Source organism: Pseudorca crassidens, chromosome 3 (assembly GCF_039906515.1).
Source record: "Pseudorca crassidens isolate mPseCra1 chromosome 3, mPseCra1.hap1, whole genome shotgun sequence".
Taxonomy (NCBI): Eukaryota; Metazoa; Chordata; class Mammalia; order Artiodactyla; family Delphinidae; genus Pseudorca; species Pseudorca crassidens.
In genome coordinates, this window is record NC_090298.1 from 117151996 (window position 1) to 117177135 (window position 25140).

Sequence of the window (25140 nt, forward strand, 5' to 3'; positions counted from 1 at the left end):
ACGCACTGCAATGAAGAGTAGCCCCCATCCACCGCAACTAGAGAAAGCCTGCCAGCAGCAACAAAGACCCAACGCAGCCAAAAGTATATTTAAAAATTAAAAACAGGGCTTCCCTGGTGGCACAGTGGTTGAGAGTCCGCCTGCCGATGCAGGGGACACGGGTTCGTGCCCCGGTACGGGAAGATCCCACATGCCGCGGAGCAGCTGGGCCCGTGAGCCATGGCCGCTGAGCCTGTGCGTCCGGAGCCTGTGCTCCACAACGGGAGAGGCCACAACAGTGAGAGGCCCGCGTACCACAAAAAATAAATAAATAAAAACAAATTAACAAACGCAGCAAAAATGAAACAGTTATAGATACAGAGAGCAAACAGGTGGTTGCCGGAGTGGAGGGGGGTAAGGAGAAGAAAGAAATAGGTGAGGGAGATTAAGAGGTACAAACTTCCAGTTGCAAAATAAATGAGTCAAGGGTATAAAATGTACAGTGTGGGGGATATATTCAATAACTATGTAATATCTTTGTATGGTGACAAATCGTAACTAGACTTACATGGTGATCATTTTGAAATACATTTTGAAATACACTTCTATACATTTTGAAATGTACTAAAATACTGAATCACTATGCTATATAACAGAAAGTAACATAGCATTGTAGGTCAATTACACTTCAAACACAAACACACAAACCAACTCACAGAAAAAGAGATCAGATTTGTGGTTACCATAGGCAGGGGGTGAGGGAAGGGGAACTGGATAAAGGCAGTCAAAAGGTACAAACTTCCACTGAGACAAATAAGTACTAGGGACGTAATATAAAATATGGTAAATAAAATTGCCACTGCTGTATGTTACATATGAAGCTGTAGAGTAAATCCTAAGACTTCTCATCACAAGGAAAAAAATATTTTTTTCTATTCTTTAACTGTGTATCTATACGAGATGATGCATGTTCACTAAACTTATGTGACAAACATTTTATAATGTATGCAAGTCAAATCATTATACTGTGCACCTTAAACTTACACAATGCTGTTTGTCAATTACATCTCAATAAAACTGGAAGAAAAAAAAAAGATTCTACAGGGGCCAAAATGAAGTGAAATCAGAAATTGTGGAAGGTAAGAAAGCAATAAATTGGTTTTCACCAAGAGAGATTCTGCTTAATCCTAGAGATTCAGTATCCACACTGGCACAGACACAGGAGATAAAACCTAGGCACCATCCAAAGTGATGATGTTATTAAGAGAATCCTCAATTAAAGGGTTCCACCTTCAGTCTAAGAGTGAAAACAACAACAACAACAACTTGTCTCTCAGTACAGTAAAATAAACTTGTCTATCTATACCTTGGTAGTAAGTAAAATGAAAAAACAAAAATGTCCCCTAAGCATTTGTAACCATAAGGTGACTTCCTCATGGGTTCTGGTCCAAATTCACCCTATAAGGGAATTCCCCGGGGGTTCACTGGTTAGGACTCCACACTTCCACTGCCAATGGCATGAGTTCAATCCCTGGTTGGGGAACTAAGATACTGCAAGCCACACAGCTCAGCCAAAAAAAAATAAAAATAATTTTTAAAATTAAAAATTAAAAATTCAACCTAGTTATGGTCTAGAAAATCTCAAGCACAGAATTTCATTTACAGTGTTCCTAATTACATACATGGCAAAGGTGAAGTAAACCTGAAGATGGGTTAATAAAAATTAATCAAACTAAAACACAAAGAGAAAAAAAGGTGTAAAAACGAATAAAACAAACCAAACAAAAACAGGATACAGCAGGCAAGACATAAGAGACAATATTAAGTTGTCTAACATATGTGTAATTAGAGACCCAGAACAAGAAGAAAAAAAATGGAGAAACATCTGAAGAGACAATGGACAAGAATTTTCTAAAACAAATGAAAAAAAGAAGCCAAATCACACTTCCAAGACACTCAGAGAAACCCAGACAAAAATAAATACAACAAAACAAAACTAGATGTAACATAACCAAATTATAGAAAACTAAAACTAAAAAGAAAATCTTGAAGGCAGCCAGAAAATGACATACTGCATTAAGAGAAACAACGATAAGAGTTACATCAAACTTCTTGTCACAAACTATGCAAGGAAGACAATGGAATGACATTTTCAAAATACTGACAGACAAAAGCTATTAACCAGCATTACATACACAGTGAACATATACTTCAAAAATGAAGGAGAAATTCAAACAAACAAAAGCTGAGAGAATGTATTCTAGCAAACATACATAAGAAATTTTAAAGGTAGCTGTTCCAGCAGAAGGAGTATGATAACATATGGAAACTTATAAAGAAATGAAAAGCACTGGAAATAGTATAAATTAAGATAAATATAAAAGGCATGCTTTTCTCATTGTTAATCATTTTAAAAGATAGTTGGGACTTCCCTGGCGGCACAGTGGTTAAGAATCTGCCTGCCAATGCAGGGGACACAGGTTTGATCCCTCGTCCGGGAAGATCCCACATGCCGCAGAGCAACTAAGCCTGTGCGCCACAACTACTGAGCCTGCACTCTAGAGCCCATGAGACACAACTACTGAGCCTGCGTGCTGCAACTACTGAAGCCCACGAGCCTAGAGCCCGTGCTCCGCAACGGAAACCTGCGCACCGCAACAAAGAGTAGCCTGCACTTGCCACAACCAGAGAAAGCCCACGTGCAGCAATGAAGACCCAACGCAGCCCAAAATTAAATAAATAAATAAATTTTAAAATAAATAAACAAAAAAAAAATAAAAGATAGTTGACTGTCTAAATCATGGGTTGGCAAACTGGCTTGCAGGCTGAATCGGTCACACTCATTTGTCTATAGAATGTCTATGGCTGCTTTCTCCCAACAATGGCAGAGTTAAGAGAGCTCTGACAGAGATCATATGGCCAGCAAAGCCAAAAATATCTACTATATGTCCCATTAAAAAACAAGCTTGCTGGGCTTCCCTGGTGGCGCGGTGGTTAAGAATCTGCCTGCCAATGCAGGGGACACGGGTTCAATCCCCTGTCCAAGAAGATCACACATGCCACAAAGCAACTAAGCCCGTGTGCCACAACTACAGAGCCTGTATCCTGGAGCCCGCAAGCCACAATTACTGAGCCTGCGTGCCACAACTACTGAAGCCCACACGCCTAGAGCCCCGTGCTCTGCAACAAGAGAAGCCACCGCAATGAGAAGCCCACGCACCACAACGAAGAGCAGCCCCCACTCACTAAAACTAGAGAAAGCCCATGCGTAGCAACAAAGACCCAACACAACCAAAAATTAATTAATTAATTTTTTTAAAAAACGGTCAAGAAGGTTTAAAAAAATAAAGACACTGGCGGCAGTAGTTCTGGGGAGTACTCACTGGCGTGAGCCCTCCTGGAGGCTACCATTCTCTCACCAAGACCATCCAACAACCTGGAGGCTCCAATGCTGGGATGCTTCAGGCCAAAAAACCAACATGGTGGAAACACAGCCCCACCCATCAGCAGAAAGGGAGCTTAAAATCTCCCTAAGCATACAGGTGCCCAATAAACACACCCCCTGACATGGCCCTGCCCACCAGAGGGACAAGACCCAGCTCCATCACCCAGTGGGCAGGAACCAGTACCTCCGACCAGGAAGACTGCACAAGCCTCTTAGACAGCCTGATCCACCAGGGAGCAGACAGCAGAAGCAAGAACTACAACCCTGCAGCCTGTGAAACAAACCACAATCACAGATAATTAAACAAAATGAGACAGCAGAAGAATAGGTCCCAGATCAAGGAAAAGATAAAACCCCAGAAGAAAAACGAAGAATGGGAGATAGGCAATTTAACCGAAAAAGAATTCAGAGTAATGATAGTAAAGATGATCAAGGAACTCAGAAGAAAAAATGGTGGCACATAGAGAAGACACAAGAAATGTTTAACAAAGACCCATAAGAATTAAAAATGAACAAACAGATGAACAATACAATAACTGAAATGAAAAATACACTATAAGAAATCAATAGCAAAGTAACTGAGGCTGAAGAATGGATAAGTGAGCTGGAAGACAGAATGGTGGAAATCACTGCCATGGAACAGAAAAAAGAAAGAAGAAAAAAAAATGAGGACAGTCTCAGAGACCTCTGGGACAACATTAAATGCACAACATTTGCATTATAGGGGTCCCGGAAGGAGAAGAGAGAGAGAAAGGACCTGAGAAAATATTTGAAAAGGTAACAGCTGAAAACTTCCCTAACATGGAAAAGGAAATGGTCACCCAAGTCCAGGAAGCACAGAGAGTCCCAGGCAGGATAAACCCAAGCAAGAACGTGCCGAAAGACATAGTGATCAAATTGACAAAAATTAAAGACAAAGAAAAATATATTAAAAGCAAAAAGGGAAAAGCAACAAATAACGTACAAGGAAACTCCCATAACGTTATCAGTTGATTTCTCAGCAGATACTCTGCAAGCCAGAAGGGAATGGCACAATATATTTAAAGTGATGAAAGGGAAGAACCAACAACCAAGAATATTCTACCCAGCAAGGCTCTCATTCAGATTTGATGGAGAAATCAAGTTTTCCAGACAAGCAAAAGCTAATACAATTCAGCACCACCAGACCAGCTTTGCAACAAATGCTAAAGGAACTTCTCTAAGCAGAAAAGGCCACTACTGGACACAAGAAAACTGAGAATAAAAAAGCCACCGGTACAGGCAAACATAAACAAAGCCAGGAAATCATCTACACACGAATATGACATCAAAACCAGCAATCGTGAGGACAGCACAAATGCAGAATATTGGAAATGCATTTGAAATTAAAAGACCAGTAACTAAAAACAATCTTGTTCATATATAGACTGTTATATAAAAACCTCATGGTAACCACAAACCAAAAACCTACAATAGATATACACATAAAAAAGAAAAAGCAATCCAAACACAACATGAAAGATAGACATCAAACTACAAAAGAACAGAAGAGGAAGGGAAGAAAAAAGACCTACAGGGCTTCCCTGGTGACACAGTGGTTAAGAATCCGCCTGCCAATGCAGGGGACTCCGGTTCAAGCCCTGGTCCGGGAAGATCCCACATGCCATGGAGCAACTAAGCCCATGCACCACAACTACTGAGCCTGCGCTCTAGAGCCCACAAGCCACAACTACTGAAGCCCGTGTGCTTAGAGCCCGTGCTCTGCAACAAGAGAAGCCACCCAATGAGAAGCCCACACACTGCACCAAAGAGTAGCCCCCGCTCGCTGCAACTAGAGAAAAGCCCACATGCAGCAACAAAGACCCAACACAGCCAAAAATAAAAATAAAATTTTTAAAAAAGACCTACAAAAAAATCCAAAACAATTAACAAATGGCAATAGAAACATACATATTGATAATTACCTTAAATGTAAATGGATTAAATAGTCCAACCAAAAGACACAGACTGGCTGAATGGATACAAAAACAAGACCTGTATATATGCTATCTACAAGAGACCTGCTTCAGATCTAGGGACATATACAGACTGAAATTGAGGGGATGGAAAAAGGTACTCCACGCAAATGGAAACCAAAAGAAAGCTGGAGTAGCAATACTCATAGCAGACAAAATAGACGTTACGATAAAGACTGTAACAACAGACAAAGAAGGACACTACATTATGATCAAGGGATCAATCCAAGAAGAAGATATAACAATTATAAAATATATATGCACCCAACACAGGAGCACCCCAAAATATAAGGCAAATGCTAACAGCCATAAAAGGAGAAATCAACAGTAACACAATAATAGTGGGGGATTTTAACACTCCACTCTCATCAATGGACAGATCATCCAGACAGAAAATCAGTAAGGAAACACAGGCCTTAAATGACACATCAGACATTCCATCCGAGAGCAGCAGAATATACTTTCTTCTCAACTGCACATGGAACATTCTCCAGGATAGATCACATCTTAGGCCACAAATCAAGCCTCAGTAAATTTACAAAAATTGAAATCATATCAAGCATCTTTTCTGACCACAACACTATGAGATTAGAAATCAATTACAGGAAAAAAAAAACTGTAAAAAACACAAACACATGGAGGCTAAACAATATGTTACTAAATAATCAACAGATCACTGAAGAAATCAAAGAGGAAATCAAAAATACCTAGAGATAAATGACAACAAAAATATGTTGATCCAAAACCTACGGGATGCAGCAAAAGCAGGGCTAAGAGGGAAATGTTCAGCAATACAATCTTACCTCAGGAAACAAGAAAAATCTCAAACAAACAACCTAACCTTACACCTAAAGCAACCAGAGAAAGAAGAACAAACAAAACCCAAAGTTAATAGAAGGTAAGAAATCATAAAGATCAGAGCAGAAATAAATGAAATAGAAACGAAGAAAACAGTAGAAAAGATCAATCAAACTAAAATCTGGTTCTTTGAAAAGATAAACAAAATTGATAATCCTTTAGCCAGACTCATCAAGAAAAAAAGGGAGAAGGCTCAAATCAATAAAATTAGAAATGGTAAAGGAGAAGTTACAAGCACAGAAATACAAAAGATCATAAAAGACTACTACAAACAATTATTGAATATATGCCAAAAAATAGATAACTTGGAAGAAATGGACACATTTTTAGAAAAGTACAACCTTCCAAGACTGAACCAGGAAGAAACAGAAAATATGAAGAGACCAATCACAAGTACTGAAATTGAAACTGTGATTTAAAAACTCCCAACAAACAAAAGTCCAGGACCAGATGGCTTCACGGGGGAATTCTATCAAACATTTAGAGAAGAATTCACACCTATCCTTCTGAAACTATACCAAAAAATTGTAGAGGAACGAACGCTCCTAAGAATCTGAAAAAAAAATGAATATATGTATATGTATAACTGAATGACTTTGCTGTACACCTGAAACACAATATTGTAAATCAACTATACTCCCATAAAATTTTTAAAATAAATAAGCAAACTCAAAGACATAGCAATAGAACTACCAAGACAAAGCACTCCGAGAAAAAAAAACAGGAAATAAAAAAGAAATGAGGACTTCCCTGGTGGCGCAGTGGTTAAGAATCCGCCTGCCAATGCAGGGGACACGGGTTCGAGCCCTGGTCCAGGAAGATCCCACATGCCGCGCAGCAACTAAGCCCGTGTGCCACAACTGCTGAGCCTGCGCTCCAGAGCCCGCAAGACACAACTACTGAAGCCCGCACACCTAGAGCCTGTGCTCCACAAGGAGAGGCCACTGCAATGAGAAGCCCGCGCACCGCAACAGAGAGTGGCCCCCGCTCACTGCAACTAGAGAAAGCCCACGCACAGCAACGAAGACCTAATGCAGCCAATAAATTAATTAATTTTTTTTTAAAAAAAGAAATGAGCTGGGACTTCCCTGGTGGTCCAGTGGTTAAGACTCTGTGCTTCCAATGCAGGGGACGCGGTTTCGATCTCTGGTTGGGGAACGAAGACCCACACGACGTGCAGCTTGGCCAAAAAATAAATTAATTAATTTAAAAAGGGACTTGCCTGGTGGCTCAGTGGTTAAGAATCTGCCTGCCAATGCAGGGGACACGGGATCAAACCCGTGTCCGGGAAGATCCCACAGGCCACAAAGCAACTAAGCCCACACACAAATACTGAAGCCTGTGCGCCCCAGAGCCCACATGCCACAACTACCAAGCCCACGTGCTGCCACTACTGAAGCCCCTGCGCCTAGAGCTCGTGCAGCGCACCAAGAGAAGCTAACACAATGAGAAACCCATGCGCTGCAACGAAGAGTAGCCCGTGCTCGCCGCCAACTAGAGAAAGCCCATGCACAGCAACAAAGACCCAACGCAGCCGGAAAAAAAAAAAAAGAAATGAGCTATCAAGCCATGAAAGGACATGAAAAGACATGGAGGAAACTTAAATGCATATTGTTAAGTGAAAGAAGCAAGTAATGAAAAATGCTCTTTTACTCTGTATGATTTCAAACATATGACATTCTAGAAAAGGCTTAACTATAGAGAAATAAAAAGATGAGGGGTTTGAGGAGGGAAGGATGAATATGTGGAGCATAGAGGATTTGGGAGACAGTGAAACTGTTCTGTATGATAAAGTAATGGCAGATACAAAACATTATACATTTGTCAAAACCCATAGAACTGTACAAAAAGTGAATCCTAATATAAACTACGGACCTTAGTTAACCGTGATGTATAAATATTGCTTCAATTGTAACAAATATACTACACAAATGCAAGATATAAAAAGAGGAAGAAACTGGGGAGGGGGAATGTGAGAGCTCTTTGTACTTTCTGCTCAATTTTCTTGTAAACCTACAACTTATGCTCTAAAAAAGAAAGTCTACTAATTAAAGCAAACAAACAGGTTGGGGACATGTTAAAAGGGTACAGGAGACAACCTGAAACAAATCTATGGAACACAGCAATGTTCAAATATAAACTCTGAGTGATTCTGCTGCATCTTAGTACAATACTATTCATGTTCCCCTCATCAACTCCTATATCCATAAACCCTCCTTCCTCTTCTCTTCCAGTACCGATATTACAAGCATTATGCAGGCTCTAGGCTAAGCTATTTGTACCCAAAGTCCCTCTGAGAACTCATTTATTTTCAAGGCTTCAACCTGGCTAATGACCCTCAAAATATTATCAACCCCTATCACCTACACTATCATCTAATGGTCATTTCTACTTGTATGTTCCACATCTCCTCAAATTCAACATGTCCCAAATTAAACTCACTTTTTCTACCCATACCAACATTCCCTACAGTTTCCCCATTTCAATTTCAGTCTCTATCAGTGATATCACCACTTGCCCACTCACCTAAGTCTCAAACCTGCAGCTATTCTGTGTCCCCATATTCCCAATTTATCTCTAAGGCTCATTACTTTCTTTCATACTCACCCTCCTTCCTCTCCATCCCACTTCTGCCACTTTACCTTCTGCCCTTATTACTATACTCCTGAATTACTTCAAGAGCTTCCTACCTGTACTCCCTGATTAAATTCCGTAATTCATCTTAAATATTTTACCCAGTTTTCATGTAGCTAGCCCTGAACTGTTGGTCACTCCAATGATTGTTTTTGATGATTTTAGCAGACGCTATTGGTTGGCTACCCAGTATCTGCTCCTCTTACTTTGTTGACAGAGCCCCAGTTTTGTTTGGGTAGCCTGCACTGTCAAGAGACTCAGGGAGGTGAATCCTGTGGTAAATCTTGATTGGTCTTACCCATTCATGGCAGTTCCATACCCCAAGATTTAAGCCAAGCATGTAGCTCAGTTCTTGTCATGAAATGTGAGAGGTGGTCCTTTTGAAGACTTCTGGGAAAGATTTCTTTGCTCCCACAGAAGTGACACAAAACACATGATACTTTCTAACTCTGGATGTTGTCACATCTGAATGAAATCCTTGGAACTCCTGCAACCAATCTGAAGATGAAGCTGGCAAACACAGAGAGGAGGGCAGAGGCAAGAGTACTTAAAGAAGTGGAGTTAAAGCCCAATATACAGTCCCTGAGGAGGACTGATATGCACAGCATGGATAAATCGTGGAAGTACTATGCTTAATGAAAAAAGCCACAAAAGGAGTACATATGATAATGATTCTATTTATATATTCCATATAAAGTTCTAAAATAGACAAAATTAATCTACAGTGACAAATCTGATTATCAGTTGCCTAGAGCAGGATCTGGGGGAGTGGAAGACTGACTTGGAAAAAGCAATAAGGAACATTTTAGAGTGATGAAAATGTTCTATATCATGATTGGAGAGTTGGTTACATTTGTCAAAACTCATCCAACTCTACTCTTAGAATGAATGCATGTTACTATATATAAGTTATAGCTCAATAAAGCTGACTTAAGAAAGATACATAATTAGTACTATAGTAGGCCAGATGGTTATACGTGCCAGGAGAAAAGTAAAGCCAAAAAACAGAGCATACAAGCAGCAAGTAGATGGGAGGTGGAAGTATGTATATACTACTTTTAAATAGGATGGTCATACCCAGCAATCCCATTACTGGGCATATAGCCAGAGAAAACCATAATTCAAAAAGACACACGTGGGCTTCCCTGGTGGCGCAGTGGTTGAGAGTCCACCTGCCGATGCAGGGGATGCAGGTTCGTGCCCCAGTCCGGGAAAATCCCACATGCCTCAGAGCGGCTGGGCCCGTGAGCCATGGCCGCTGAGCATGCGTGTCCGGAGCCTGTGCTCTGCAACAGGAGAGGCTGCAACAGTGAGAGGCCTGCGTACCACCAAAAAAAAAAAAAAAAAAGACACATGTACCCTAATGTTCATTGCAGCACTATTTACAATAGCCAGGTCATGGAAGCAACCTAAATGCCCATCAACAGACAAATGGAGAAAGAAGATGTGGTACATATATAAAATGGAATATTACTCAGCCATAAAAAGGAACAAATTGGGTCATTTGTAGAGATGTGGATGGATCTAGAGACTGTCATACAGAGTAAGTCAGAAAGAGAAAAATATCATATATTAATGCATATATGTGGAATGTAGAAAAATGGTACAGATGAACCAGTTTGCAGGACAGAAATAGAGACACAGATGTAGAAAACAAACGTATGGACACCAAAGGGGGAAAGTGGCAGGGGGGATGGTGGTGGTGAGATGAATTGGGAGATTGGGATTGACATATATACATTAATATGTATAAAATAGATAACTAATAAGAACCTGCTGTATAGAAAAATAAATAAAATTTAAATGATAAAAATATAAACAGGGCTTCCCTGGTGGCACAGTGGTTAAGAATCCGCCTGCTAATGCAGGGGACAAAGGTTCGAGCCCTGGTCCAGGAAGATTCCACATGCCATGGAGCAACTAAGCCCGTGTGCCACAACTACTGAGCCTGTGCTCTAGAGCCTGCGAGCCACAACTACTGAGCCCACATGCCACAACTACTGAAGCCCACGCACCTAGAGCCCATGCTCTGCAACGAGAAGCCACCGCAATGAAAAGCCTGCACACCGCAAAGAGGAGTAGCCCCCACTCGCCACAACTAGAGAAAAAGCCCATGTGCAGCAACGAAGACCCAACACGGCCAATAATAAATACATAAATAAATAAATTTAAAATAAATAAATAAAATGAATAAGGTGGTCATAAAAGAGTGGATATATGTATAACTGATTCACTTTTTTGTACAGCAGAAAGTAACACAACATTGTAAATCAACTATACTCCAATAAAAAAAGATTTTAATATATTAGTAAATAAATAAATAGGGTGGTCACGAAAGGCCTCAATGCCTATTTAGTAAAGACCAGAAGGAAGAGAAGGTATAAGCCATACAGACATCTGGAAGAAGGTGGCTTCATTCAGGAAAACCAGAAAATACAAAAGCCCTTGTCTTTTTCACTGATAAAATTTAAAAGTCATCTGAAGATTCTGACTAGAGTGATCTGAATTTTGTTTTAAAAGAGTCACTCTGTCTGCTCAGTTGAGGACAGCTATAAAGTGTAAGGATATAAGCAGGGAGCCCAGTTAGGAGGCAACTGCAATCCAATGATAGTTTAGACCAGGGTGGTAACAAGTAATGTTCAGATTCTGGGCAAAATTTAAAGATGGAGTCTTTGCTAATGGACTGAATGTAAGACTGAAAGAGAGGAGTCAAGGATGACTCCAAGGGACTTCCCCAGTGGTCCAGTGGTAAAGAATCCACCTTCCAACGCAGGGGACATGGGTTTGATCCCTGGTCAGGGAACTAAAATCCCACATGCCATGGGGCAACTAAGCCCACGCGCTGCAACTACTGAGCCCTCGCACCTCAACTAGAGAAACTGCATGCCACAAATTACAGAGCCCATGCACTCTGGAGGCCACGAGCCACAACTGGAGAGAAGCCCACGCACTGCAATGAAGATCCCACGTGCCGCAACTAATACCCAAGGCAGCCAAAAAAAAAAGGATGACTCCAAGATTTGAAAGAGCTGGAAGGATAGAAAAGCCATTTGCGGGACCTTCCTAGCGGTCCAGTGGGTAAGACTCCGCGCTCCCAATGCTGGGGGCCCGGGTTCGATCCCTGGTCGGGGAACTGGATCCCGTATGAATGCCGCAATTAAGAATTTCGCATGTCACAAACTAAAGATCCCTCATGCCGCAACAAAGATCCCACATGCCGCAACGAAGATCCCGCATGCCGCATTTGGCTAAGCTGGCATAGCCAAAATAAATAAATAAATAATAAATAAATAAATATTAAAATTGTTCCCCTCCCTCCAACCATCATTCCAACTGCCTTTAAAAAAAAGGAAAGAAAGAAAAGCCATTTGCTGAAATGAGAAAGACTGAAGGAGGAACTGGTTAATTTGTAACTAATGAGAATTTCATTTTGGTCAAGTCAGTTTTGAGATGCCTATTAGACCATCAAATGTAGATATAAAGGAGGCAGGTGGGTATATGCAACTTGGAGTTCAGGAAGGGTTCTAACCTAAGATAAAACTCTGCCAGTTGTCAGTATATAAAAAAGCATTTAAAGAGATAAGCCTGGATGAGATCACTAAGAAACTGAGTATATACAAGAAAAGAGAAAAAAAATCCAAAGGCTGAGCTAAGCCCAAGATCAATCTAATATTTGGAAACGGGAAAGAAAAGGAACCAGTAAAGGAAACTGAGAAGGAATGGCCAGTGAAATAGGAGGAAAACCAAGAGGTGGTATCCTGGAAGTCACAGGAAGAAAGTGCATCAAGGAAAGAAAGATAAACTGGACTAAATGCTTCTAAGTCAAATAAGATGAGGACTGGGAATTCACTATAATTATTTAAAAAATCATGGTCCCTTCAGGAAGCCAATTCCATGCAAACAAACATTCCTTGTTCTAGATGAGTAACTCACATACTGATAGGTTCAATCTGTACTAATTAAAAATCACTGTGTATTTTTAAATCAAACTATTACTCTTGAAATAGAAACAGTAGTATGTTAATCTATTTAAACATGACATTTATTTTTGGTGACTACTTGGTATTCTAAGCATTCTGGTAAATAATCACCTCTGATGTTTACCACTTTTACTCTGGCCTCATCAAACCCCAAACATTTCCACATATAAGCATCAAGCTATGCTACAAGTTTTTCCAAGATGTGATCTTTATTTTCCTAGTAGGTTAAAATATAACATTGGATAAACGAGAACCAATGGGTAATAAAAAATTACTATCCAATGAGTACTGAAGGACACAAACAGAATACTCTTGGTACAAAAGCAGAAAGTCACAGAGAAATATAAATATATTTTGGCACAAGTGCAAAAGACTCAGACACACACATACAGGATGCATATTGTGGTCCAAATCTTTTTACCCTGAGCCAAACAATGTAAAAGGCCTGGCTTAGGGCAGTCATGCTCTTATCTACTTAGAGATACATTTTCAATACTGGGCTCCTGCTGCTGTGCAAATTTTGATATAAGAATATTCTAGTCCTCTTCAAAGCCAAAGGGATAGTGTCTTCCAAGTAATCTGGTCCATTTCAAGGTAACTGATCTTAGAACAAGAGTTGATAATGAGAGTTTCTGGCCAGAACAATGAGATAACATTCTCCCAGACATGTCCATTCAAACCTGAAATCTAAAATTAAAGTGGGTATACATTCTTCACAAAACCACAGGCACAGGCTTCCCTGGTGGCGCAGTGGTTGAGAGTCCGTCTGCCGATGCAGGGGACACGGGTTTGTGCCCCGGTCCGGGAAGATCCCACATGCCGCGGAGCAGCTGGGGCCGTGAGCCATGGCCGCTGAGCCTGCGTGTCTGGAGCCTGTGCTCCGCAATGGGAGAGGCCACAACAGTGAGATGCCCACGTACCGCAAAAAAAACCCAAAAAAACAAAAACAAAACCACAGGCACTAATGGTACATGCAACACACTGCAATCCTAATTATTCCATCTGGGCAAAGGATATTTGCAATTCACAGCAATTCCTGATAGAAGTAATAAGAAAGAAAAGAATACCAATAAGTCATTACCAAGTGTGTATTGATGTATATGGACTGACTCTTACCTTTTAAGTCAATATTTTTTCTGAGTTCCTTTTGGGTGTTTCATTAAGCAGACTATGTTCCTTTTTTTTTTTTTTTTAATTTTTGGCCGTGTTGAGTCTTCATTGCTGCTCGTGGGCTTTCTCTAGTTGCAGTGAGCGGGGGCTATTCTTCACTGCGGTACGCGGGCTTCTCATTGCAGGGGCTTCTCTTGTTGTGGAGCATGGGCTCTAGGCACGTGGGCTCAGTAGTTGTGGCTCACGGGCTCTAGAGCGTAGGCTCAGTAGTTGTGGCACACAGGCTCAGCTGCTCTGTGGCATGTGGGATCTTCCGGGACCAGGGCTCAAACCCGTGTCCCCTGCATTGGCAGGTGGATTCTTAACCACTGCACCACCATGGAAGTCCCAGACTATGTTCCTTGACATGAACATGTCAGTCCTCTCTCAAACAGATTAGATAGCAAGTTGTTCCTAAATTTGCCACTACGAGATAAGTGGCAGCTAAAATCACAAAATTCTTGGTACAGCTTAAAATTTATTGTTTTTCACTTCAGAGAAATTCACCCAGTGTTAAGTCAGTTACAGCACCCAAATCCCCAATGACAAAGTAACAAAATTCAAGATTACTGCTATCTTTATTTTTATTTACATAGGAACAACAAAGTAATTTTTTTTACCCTTCCCTCAGTTAACTACATTAATTCTTGCTTATCACCAATTGGAATACACTGCACTATCCTCTTGTGTTGATTGTTACTTTCATGCAACAAAAGCAGATCAAAAAAAAAGTCAGGCCTTTTGATGTCAGGAAATGCACAAGGAAACTCCTCCAAGTAATGGTAACAAAATGAAACAATTACATTTAAACAAGTTCTAGCCTAAACTAAGCAACCCTACAACAAAGACACATTAAATAAAAAAAATTTTTTTAATAAAAATTTTATTTCAGCATGTTTGTACATCCCAAGGTAAGTTTAACAGACTTCTTTTTCTTTTCTTATAATAAACTCCTAATTGACACATTTTCGAAATTAATGTCCTGTGTTTCAGTGAGATTGTTTGGATTCTGGAGAACATGGGAGGGCAAGAAGGGAAAGAATTATTAAAAGTATTCTTCTGCAAAAGAAAAATGGCTATGTAATTCCTACGCAAAATGTTTGTTAACTTCCCCTGCCATAAAACCAGTGATGTCATTCTACACTGCAGTAATCACAGTTATAACGAACACCGAGTTTTTAAATCACTGACAGCTTACATAAATTAAGAATATTACTCAAAAATCTCCTCTCCCTAGAGTACCACATCTGTGGAAGAGGAGACTATGCCCAGCTGGGGTTATATACATACTCAGCATCAACAAAACTGAAGTCATTTTCCCTGCACACCAGGAAAAGTTGTTTTTTTTCCCCTTAGGACTCTGAGCAATGAAAACCATGACTTTATATGGCTCTGTATAAAAATACAAGAAGGCTGGATCACATTCTATTAGGAAAAGCAGCTCAACATCAAAACTCCTCTTCCTTTAAAATAAATCTAAAAAAATGACTAAAAAAATTTCTTCCTACCTTTGAAAATTATTTTATCTTTGCTTCATTTTCTCTACTGTAAACTACAGATTAATACTTTCAAAGAGAGTAAAAGGAGCTTATAAATTCGAATTTGCTGTATGGCTCTCACAGCAAAAGTAGTTTGCATTTTTTTTTCTCCTACAGTAAGCATTAAATAAAATATCTAAACTTGGTTCTAGTGAGAACAACAATATAAACCATTATTACTATAATATCAATAATACTTAATATTTACTACACCAAGATTTGTTGTTTATTAGGAATGAAATATAGTACAACTATATCTTCAGCTTTAAAATTACCTCGAGGGGCTTCCCTGGTGACGCAGTGGTTAGGAATCTGCCTGCCAATGCAAGGGACAAGGGTTCGAGCCCTCGTCCAGGAAGATCCCACATGCCGCAGAGCAAATAAGCCCGTGTGCCACAACTACTGAGCCTGCACTCTAGAGCTCGCAAGCCACAACAACTGAAGCCCGCACGCCTAGAGCCCGTGCTCCGCAACAAGAAGCCACAGCAATGAGAAACCACCGCAATGACAAGCCCAAGCACTGCAATGAAGAGTAGCCCCCACTCGCTGCAACTAGAGAAAGTCCGCGTGCAGCAACAAAGACCCAACACAGCCAAAAATAAATAAAATAAAATTTTTTTTTAATTTAAAAAATTGTAAATAAATAAAATTAAAATGACCTTGAATTGACTGGAATACCAACTCTACATCAGTATGAAATTGTAAAATGGTTGCAAAACTTGAGGTAGCATGATTATACCCCTTTTGATTAATATTTAACATAACTAAACCTAGAGCAACTGCAAATGTTTCATCTTGGCTTTTCTAAATGTCACAATTCAAATTACAAGTCAACATTCAAACTAACAATTAAAATCACAACAAAACCAACATGACATTTTAAACAAAGGGCAGTTCAACCAAACTGTCACAAAGAGTTCAGATTTCTACATCCTAATTAGCTGAAAAGTTGCTCGATTATTTAGATTTTTTTTAAATTTTGTTACCTATCAGAAATATACCTACTATTTTCATTTTCTACCTGTGCCACATTTATCTTAAGTTTTATACTTCTGGATCTTTCAACCATTAGAGATCAACCATCAAATTACTTCAACAAGTAGAAATAGCAACACCGCTCCCAAACAGCAATTTCTGCATTGCTAGACACTTATCTAGTTGGTAGATTTATACCATTGTTCATTCTTAGTTCCTTAAATGTAAAAAAATATCCACAGAATGGTGGCATACCTCTAAATTAGTTTAAATATGGTACAAAGTTATTTTTAGTTAGGTTCAAGTTTTAAAAAGGCACTAATCATTCTTCTCAAAGGCTAATCTACTCAAGTTCCTCCCATATTAAAAAAATAAAAAGCCTCATTTATCTCTTTTGGAAAGAAGAAATGTTATTTATGTAATGTTCAAGCACAAGGATATTAGAATAATGTACCTAATATCAAATCAGGGTCTGGATCATACCTATTGTTAATAAAAATAAATTTGACCTTTATTCTGATGATGGGCCTTTCAAACACCAGCATGACTAAATGTCATTTATGTGTTCTTTCAAATGTAATTCTAACTTTTAAAAATACTCTTATCTTCTACTATGCAAAGGAAAAAGGAAGAAAACTCCCATAAACGATTACAAGCTGGTTCTTATTCATGAAAAAAAAAATACAAGAAACATTCATTTGAGATCTGTTCCCTCCTTGCATGCTAGAAAGATGAAGACAAACACTTCCAACTATTCAGACAGATCATTCCACAGTTGTAACTTTCATCATAGTTCTTAAAGCGGTATGGTGAGGTCAGCTCACAAACAGCTTAAGTAGCAAAACTAGAAATTGGTGGTAGTAGTATCAGGCTACATAACAGCCTCTCCAAAGAATATGAAGTAAGAGAACTAAAATGTGCTGGCAACATGCCAAGAGACTGGATAGACTATAGCTTTGAGCAATGAATATGCAGAGCTTACAGTATATAGCAATTTATCATCTTACCCCATAGCCTGATTTTCCTTGTTTTAAACCAAAAATAGCCATATATAAGGGGTATTTAACAGTACCAGTTTTCTCCATGCTTATGACTGGGAAAGGCATATGGGCTTGAAATGACTTGGTAACCTAAATACACACCCTAAAATGAAAAATCTGATTTCCATCCTATGTGAGGATGAGTAAGGTAAAATATACAATTGTATTGATATTATTCTGCACAGAATAGCTTTTATTCTCCAAAAATTATACTGCCCTCAGCATAATCCTAGAGGCTTGGGTTTTTCTATATTGTCAGTTCTGACTATCTCTGCAACTGGTTGACATGTAGAATTTGTCAACCTTCTCAACAGATTTAATAAAGAATTAATTCTGTCAGATCAAAGGACATAATTTTGGTCAGAAACAATTCCTTTGAACTTAATCAAAATATATGTTACTTTTAGGGCTTCCCTGGTGGCGCAGTGGTTGAGAGTACGCCTGCCGATGCAGGGGACGCGGGTTCGTGCCCCAGTCCGGGAGGATCCCACATGCCGCGGAGCAGCTAGGCCCGTGAGCCATGGCCGCTCAGCCTGCGCGTCCGGAGCCTATGCTCCGCAACGGGAGAGGCCACAACAGTGAGAGGCCCGCATACGGCCAAAAAAAAAGAAAACAAATATATACATATATATATGTATGTTACTTTTAAAATTTCACCTTTATTGAACTATATATTTTAAAAGCATAATAAACTCCAATTCTTAAGTCTCTGACACTTCCTAAACATTTTCTTTCTAAAGAACCAAAAGAAAATGCTGTTATTTTAGGCGAGAGAATCATATTCAATTCAAATCCACATGCATTTAACACCTATTTTGTGCCAGACATTATACTGAGAACTGAGGAAACAAAGATAAATATGTATATGGTCTCACAGAGCTGACAATCCAGTTGGGAAAACCAGACCATTTCAAACTCAATCAAGTTCTGCCCCCCACCCTCATACTGCCACCCACGTGCTCTACTAGCTAGAGGAACAAAAGCTCTGGTATCCTCCAGGAAAGTGTAAGTAAATCTGCCAGGCAAGATGGAAAAATCTTCCAAGAAGATAAGCTACGTCTTGAAAGATGAGAATTTCACAAGGGAAAGTGGGATACTGCAGGCCAAGAAGGACAGAAGGAGCAAAATCAAGAAAGCACAAAAACATGGCATGCGTGAGGAAACCCACGTGGCAAGGGTAGGGATAACAATTTTGAGTACATGTGCTACTACTTTCTACCCTCAGCCCATGACAGACCTCACTGATCAATTAAAGCATGTTTAAGTCCACATGAGACTCAAACTCCTTCTCAACAGATAACTCAAAATCAATGGAAGGAGGCAAGTCCACGAGATGAAATTTATGTGCTATCCTCAGCCTGGGAAGAGAAAGTGGTGGGATTTGAGGCTAGAAGGGTAAATTAAGAACAGATTATGAATGACAGTGAATGCTAGGCTAACAAGTTTAGATTTTATTCCGTGGGCAACCAAGGGTGAACAGAGGATTTTATGAGAAATAATGACATGATCAACTCTGGCAGATGTCTGGCAGATGTGCAAAGAAAGCTTTTGGACCAACAGAATAAAGGCAGAAAGAACAGTTCAAGAAGCTATACCTTCAGGACTTCCCTGGTGGCACAGTGGTTAAGACTCCATGCTCCCAATGCAGGGGGCCCAGGTTCAATCCTGGTCAGAGAACTAGACCCCACATGCAAGCCGCAACTGAGAGTTTGCATATCGTAACTAAGGAGCCCACCGGCCGCAACTAAGAAGCACACGTGCCATAACTAAAGGAGTCCTTGAACCGCAACTAAGGAACCTGCCTGCCGCAACTAAGACCCGGCACAACCAAATAAATAAATTAAATAAATATTTTTTAAAAAAAAGAAGCTATAGCTTCTCAGTCCAGGCAAGACACAATGAGGCCTGAATTTCAGCAATGGCAAAAATCTATTGCAGGTTCTAAAACAAAAATGTAATGTTTTAGATTTCATAATTCTTGGTGCCTTTTTTTTTTATAACTTTATTTATTTTTGGCTGCACTGGGTCTTCGTTGCTGCGCACCAGTTTTTCTCTAGTTGAGGCGAGCAGGGGCTGCTCTTCATTGCAGTGCGCGGGCTTCTCACTGCAATAGCTTCTCTTGTTGCAGAGCACGGGCTCTAGGCGCGTGGGCTTCAGTAGTTGTGGCATGCCAGCTCAGTTGTTGTGGCTCACGGGCTCTAGAGCACAGGCTCAGTAGTTGTGGCACACAGGCTTAGTTGCTCCACGGCATGTGGGATCTTCCCAGACCGGGCTCGAACCTGTAACCCCTACATTGGCAGGCGGATTCTTAACCACTGAGCCACCAGGGAAGCCCCTAATTCTTGGTTTTAAAACAAGTTTGGGAAGAATTAGTATTCTAATTAGAATTCCCTAATAATACTCAAAAAGGAAAAGAAAAGACAAATTAAGGGAAACACTAGAATTAAAGAAGTGAATCACAATTCAAAATTACTCAAGACTATAAATTCAGAAATAGATATTTCAGGTTTAGCATCAAGAAAGAGAACATCCTCATGACCAGACTAATACTCAGCAAGTCTTTTCTTCCTGAGGGCACTAATACTCTAGCCAACAACACTACTTACCTTACATGCCCCTACAAATCCCAGCGAGAGGCAGAAAGCACAAAAGTCAAATTTAAAACCATATCTCAGCCTTTAAACTCTAAAATTCTTTGTGAATACAACCCATATGTAGCACTTTGGGCAGTATGCAAAAAAAGCAACTTCCTATCATTTCTGCAGAATGTTTAATAAATGAAAGTATTCTAATTAAAAATTAGAACTTCACTGTAGATCAAAAGGCCAAAGAGAAAAGTTTTTCTGTTTTGGAAAAAGAAATTCTTTAGCTGTTGCAAACAAAGGCTAATGAAATCCAGGTGCAACATATCAACAAGCATGCTCGAAAAGCTAGCATTACTGTTTTAAAACCTAAGGATATTCAAACTAAAGATAAAATTATCCTGTAGTGAATGCCAACAATGCACTTCATACTACACAGACACATATTCAAGGGTTCTACTTTGTTCTCATCCCAATTCTTTTGTGTCCCAGTAACAAACTCTCAAATTGGGATTATCTTCCTTTTAAAACAAGCTAAAATGAAAAACATGAACTCCAGCAATAAAATTTATTTGTGGTGTATTGTTTATTCTGAGAAAGCAAATCAGAAGAACAGTTTGTCATAATCAATCCCTCTTCCAGAAAGATATGGATTAGCTAGTCATGAGCAGGGTCTATTTCTCATGATGTCATTCTAAAGTCATCACTAAATGTTACACATGCCATGCTTCCTTCAAATCAATCACAAAACAAGTCATCCTAGACTGAGGTCAAATTCCTTTCCAACTAAAAGAGCTCCAAACTTAAGTAATGGTCCACTTACTAAGTAATAATCAGAGACCAAATTCCAGAAAAACCCTCCTCCTGTACCTCCCCCACCTAAAAAAAAAAAAAAAAATTAGTCTCCTTTTAGCTCAGTGTAATGGAATGTGACCTGTAGTTAAGGGGTTTTCCATTCCTATTTACTGCTTAGAGAACATGAAGCAGATCTATTCTCTCTCAGAAGGGTAATGTATTTTTTTAAAAGAAAAAAAATGAAGTGTAGGAGGTTAATCATATATAATAATTAGAACAAACAAAAGGTAAGTTGATTTACTAGATTTCTCATGTTCGACAGAATGAGTATATTTAAATCACAACTGAATGTTTATTTTTATTTTACAACCTGATCAGACATCTAAAAGATTTATGATTTGTGTGACTACTAATAACTAGGTAGGGAAGGGGAAGTTAAAACTACAACTACTTAAATAAATCTTCACACATGAAACTACTATAAACATCTTTTCACAACAAATCATATCTTTATCATTGAAGTTACACACTTAAGTACCTAAGCATGGAGAGAAGAACAGGGAATAAATATTTTTAAAATGTACTTCACAGTTTAAAATTAAACACATTTATCTGGAGTTCAGTTTCTCATTTTTCAAAAAAAGAAGATATTTTACTAGGTGATCTTTAAAGCTACTATGATACTTTAACGCAAGTTGTAAAGTGAACAAATTCTATGATTTAATTCAGACAAACCTCTTTGAAGATAATCCCCTTAAGGATATACTTTACTTACATTCTTCCTACACCTTCATACATGTTAGTCTCATCTACCAAAGTCATAATCTCTGTGTCTGTAAGATGTGCATGCTTTTTCGTTCTGTTTAGCTGTTCAATCTGTATGTCTGCAAGCTTCACCTTCTGTTGAGTGTCAATCACTTTGGCTTGAAGCTCTGTGAAGGCCTAAAAAATAAGTCCATGATTTAGTAGGTGCAACATTTTACAGGAAACATTTAAGTCAAATCTAAATATATTAAAATAAAGCCTGCTAACCAGAGACAAAGCTGTGAAATTTACCACAGCAAACATCAATAAAAATCAATATAATTGTAAACAATCAAGCCACTATGCTAAATACATTTGACTCTTGAACAATTCGGTGATTAGGGGCACTGACCCTCCGTGCAGTTGAAAATCCAAGTATAATTTATAGGTGGCAGTTCCTATACAGCAGTTCCTCTGTATCCTTGGTTCTACCGAGTGGATTCAACCAACTACACATCGTGTAGTACTCTAGTATTTTCTATTTTTAAAAATCTGCATACAACTGGATCCCCGCAGTTCAAACCAGTGTTGTTCAAGGGTCAACTGTACTGAATTTACTCAGTCCTCAGAAGATGCAACCTATTCGAAGCAGAACAAGGGTAAATAATAACCATATCAAGTAGCAAGTATCCGAGGAGTAATAAAAGCACTAAATGCAAGTCACAGGATGAAACCCAGAGATCCAAAACAAGAAACATAAATGTAACAACTCACTACATCTGTATTACACAACTAGGTGTAAAGTACTTTCCCACATTTGTTTGAAATATTAACATGTGAATATTAATATGAGAATACTGACAGATATAATAAAGGTCTCATTTACTCTTTTCAATAATCCTGAGTTAGGGATGGCAGTTTCACCACCACAGTTTACAAATTAACTAAATGTTTTAAAGAGATATAAATGACTTGCACAGGGCTGAACAACTACTAAGTGGAAAAGCAAGTACTTAAATCCATTTCTTCTGACCTCTAGTTCAGGAATCTTTCTATTCTACTATCTACAGTAATATTCAGAAAATGAATATTTTAAGAGAAAAACAAGAATTTCAAAACATTGTTAGAAGAATTGCATCATGATCTTCATACGCACATACCAAGCCAAATTTGACACTTGAGTACCCTTACTCAAAGATAAACGTTTCTTCGATACTCATGAAGTGCCTAGAATGACTTTCACATGCTCTCAAATTTATGCCTTAATAATAACATTTGCGGCTGCAATACACAGCAAAAGCTACTACTTAATTTTTATTCTCACTTTGTTCTCGCCGACTAGTAAGGTTTCAAAAGATTCATTTCGGGGGGAGAGGAAGTGCCTAAAGTTTCCTACTAGTCTCCACCTGCCGCGCCCCCACCCCCCGGCCCCCGCCAAAAAAAAAAACCTTATAAAGATATTAGAAGACCTTTAAACATGTTTCTTTTTCAATTAATTTCACTGGTTGTCAAAACTACCCAATTTAAGTCTGTAATCATTTTCTTAGTTTGCATTCACTGTCCACAGGTTTCCTAGCAACAAATTCAAATAATACTGAGCGGTAAGTCCATTTACAGCTGTACTCTATTGTTAGCTCTTTCACTAAACCCTAACTTAAATTCGAACTTTTAACAGAAAAAAAAAGGTGAACTTTTATAACACTTTAAGACACAGTTTGCTAAGGAAGCTGGCATATTGTTAATGCTAAGATATTACAGCACTAGAGACCACATAAGGACTAAAGGTACAAGTTTCAAACAAGAAGCAAGACACACACACATAAATCCTCAGAGCAATAATACGCAGCTTCATTTATTAGGTGGAAAAGCTATTTCAGCTGTCCTATTTCTTATGCAGAGGTTGACCAGGAGACAGTCTTAAGTAAAATTTGCTCTTCTAACGAACCAAAACTAATGGTCAAAAGGTGGGAAGTAAGGCAGAGAATACTGGATTCTAGTCCCAACCTTGGTCTGAGTCTTTTCTGAAACTGTTTCCTTTTCTAGAAAAGTATAGGTTTAAAGTAGGTAAAGTCTAGGAATCCCGACAACTCTTTAAGCTGCGAAAACGTTCCTGAGTAACAACACATTTACAGGCAATTGTTTGAAAAGAGAAAACCAATTCCTTCTGATACCGATTTTATCTGGAAAACTTTGTTTCTTTTTTGACAAGTCTTTAAATAAAAACGGGGGCGGGGGGGGAGCTAAGACCAAAGCCCTAAGATGAACACTGCTATGAGAATACCTAACTGAACTGTATGTAGCGACCTTACAAGGTATGGGATTGAAGATGTGGCCTAAAAACACAGGTTGGACTTGGATTTTTTCAAAGCAAATTAGAATGCAGAATTAGATGCCTCAGCTCGGGCAGCCGTCTCAAAGGGCTTCAGCTGGAAACGCTCACTTCAGGCCTCACTATGGAACTGAAAACTCCAAGCTCAACGAAAGGTCTCTGGAACTCGGAACTAGGGAACAGAAGAGCTATCGGCCCGTCAGACTTAACCAGGCCCAGCGCAACCGGCTCTTACCCAGCAAAGAGCAGCTCGCCCCCGACTCCAGCCTAAAGAGAGCCTGTCCCGCCTTAGGACTCTGGGAAACCATTCCCCATTTCCCTGGAGCCTTCCGCAGAACTCGAGTCTCACTCGATATTCTTGTCCACAGTCCCCTTAGCTTCCAAAGAAAAAGTCTCTGCCTGCTCAAGACCCTCTTTTACCTTCTTCAACTCCAAATCCACGGGGGCCGCCATCTTGCTTCACTCCTGCGCCTGCGCAGTGGGCGAAGGCCGGAAAGAGGATGGGGGAAGGGCGCTCCTTGACGGTTTGATTTCCCCCCTCCCTTCTGCGCCTGCGCATGAGTCTGGCTGCTCGGTTTTCCAACATTCTCCAGCGCTGGCAACCCCCGAAATATCCAGGATTCCGATTCAGAGTACATCTTCCCCACGTGACCTATAGGCCTGCCCTGTTTCTCCACATTCTTCCAAACACAGCACAACGCGCAGATTTCGTGTATGGTTTTAAGCATTTTGACAAATAGCTTAATTTGTGCTGCTAAATTGAGATGTATGTAGATTAGGCCAAAACCTCTTAAGTCATTCATGCCTTCGGCGAGTCCCTGTGCTGTCAGGCATGAGAGAATTGGCATGAGAGAGTCAGCCTGAGAGAATCAGCCTGAGCTTCAGGCATGGCAGTGTGGAGAAGACCAGAAGGCTTAGTTGAAGTGTTCTCCCAAAGAACTTATTTCTACTGAACGCTCCTGGAAGACCTTCTAGACATAGTGGTTCTCACGAGAGGCCACATTAGTTTGTTTAAAAAAAAAAAAAAAAAACAGATTCTCTGATCCTCATCCCAAACTTAATTACTTAGAATTTTTGCTATGGGGCCCAGAAATTTGC

The 25140-nt window shown here is 39.5% G+C and overlaps 1 protein-coding gene across 2 annotated transcripts in view; it reads right to left on the reverse strand.

The window, feature by feature from the left end:
* The window catches only part of PFDN1 (prefoldin subunit 1), a 60261-nt gene extending 35648 nt beyond the window's left edge, over positions 1 to 24613 (reverse strand). For both annotated transcript variants that reach the window (XM_067731946.1, XM_067731945.1), the window contains exons 1-2: positions 24463 to 24613; positions 21745 to 21911 (exon numbers count right to left, since the gene is read on the reverse strand). In XM_067731946.1, coding sequence (XP_067588047.1) covers positions 21745 to 21911; positions 24463 to 24495 — 200 coding nt within the window. In that variant the 5' untranslated portion in view covers positions 24496 to 24613. The remainder of the gene's footprint in view (positions 1 to 21744; positions 21912 to 24462) is intronic.
* Between the last annotated feature and the right edge of the window lie 527 nt (positions 24614 to 25140).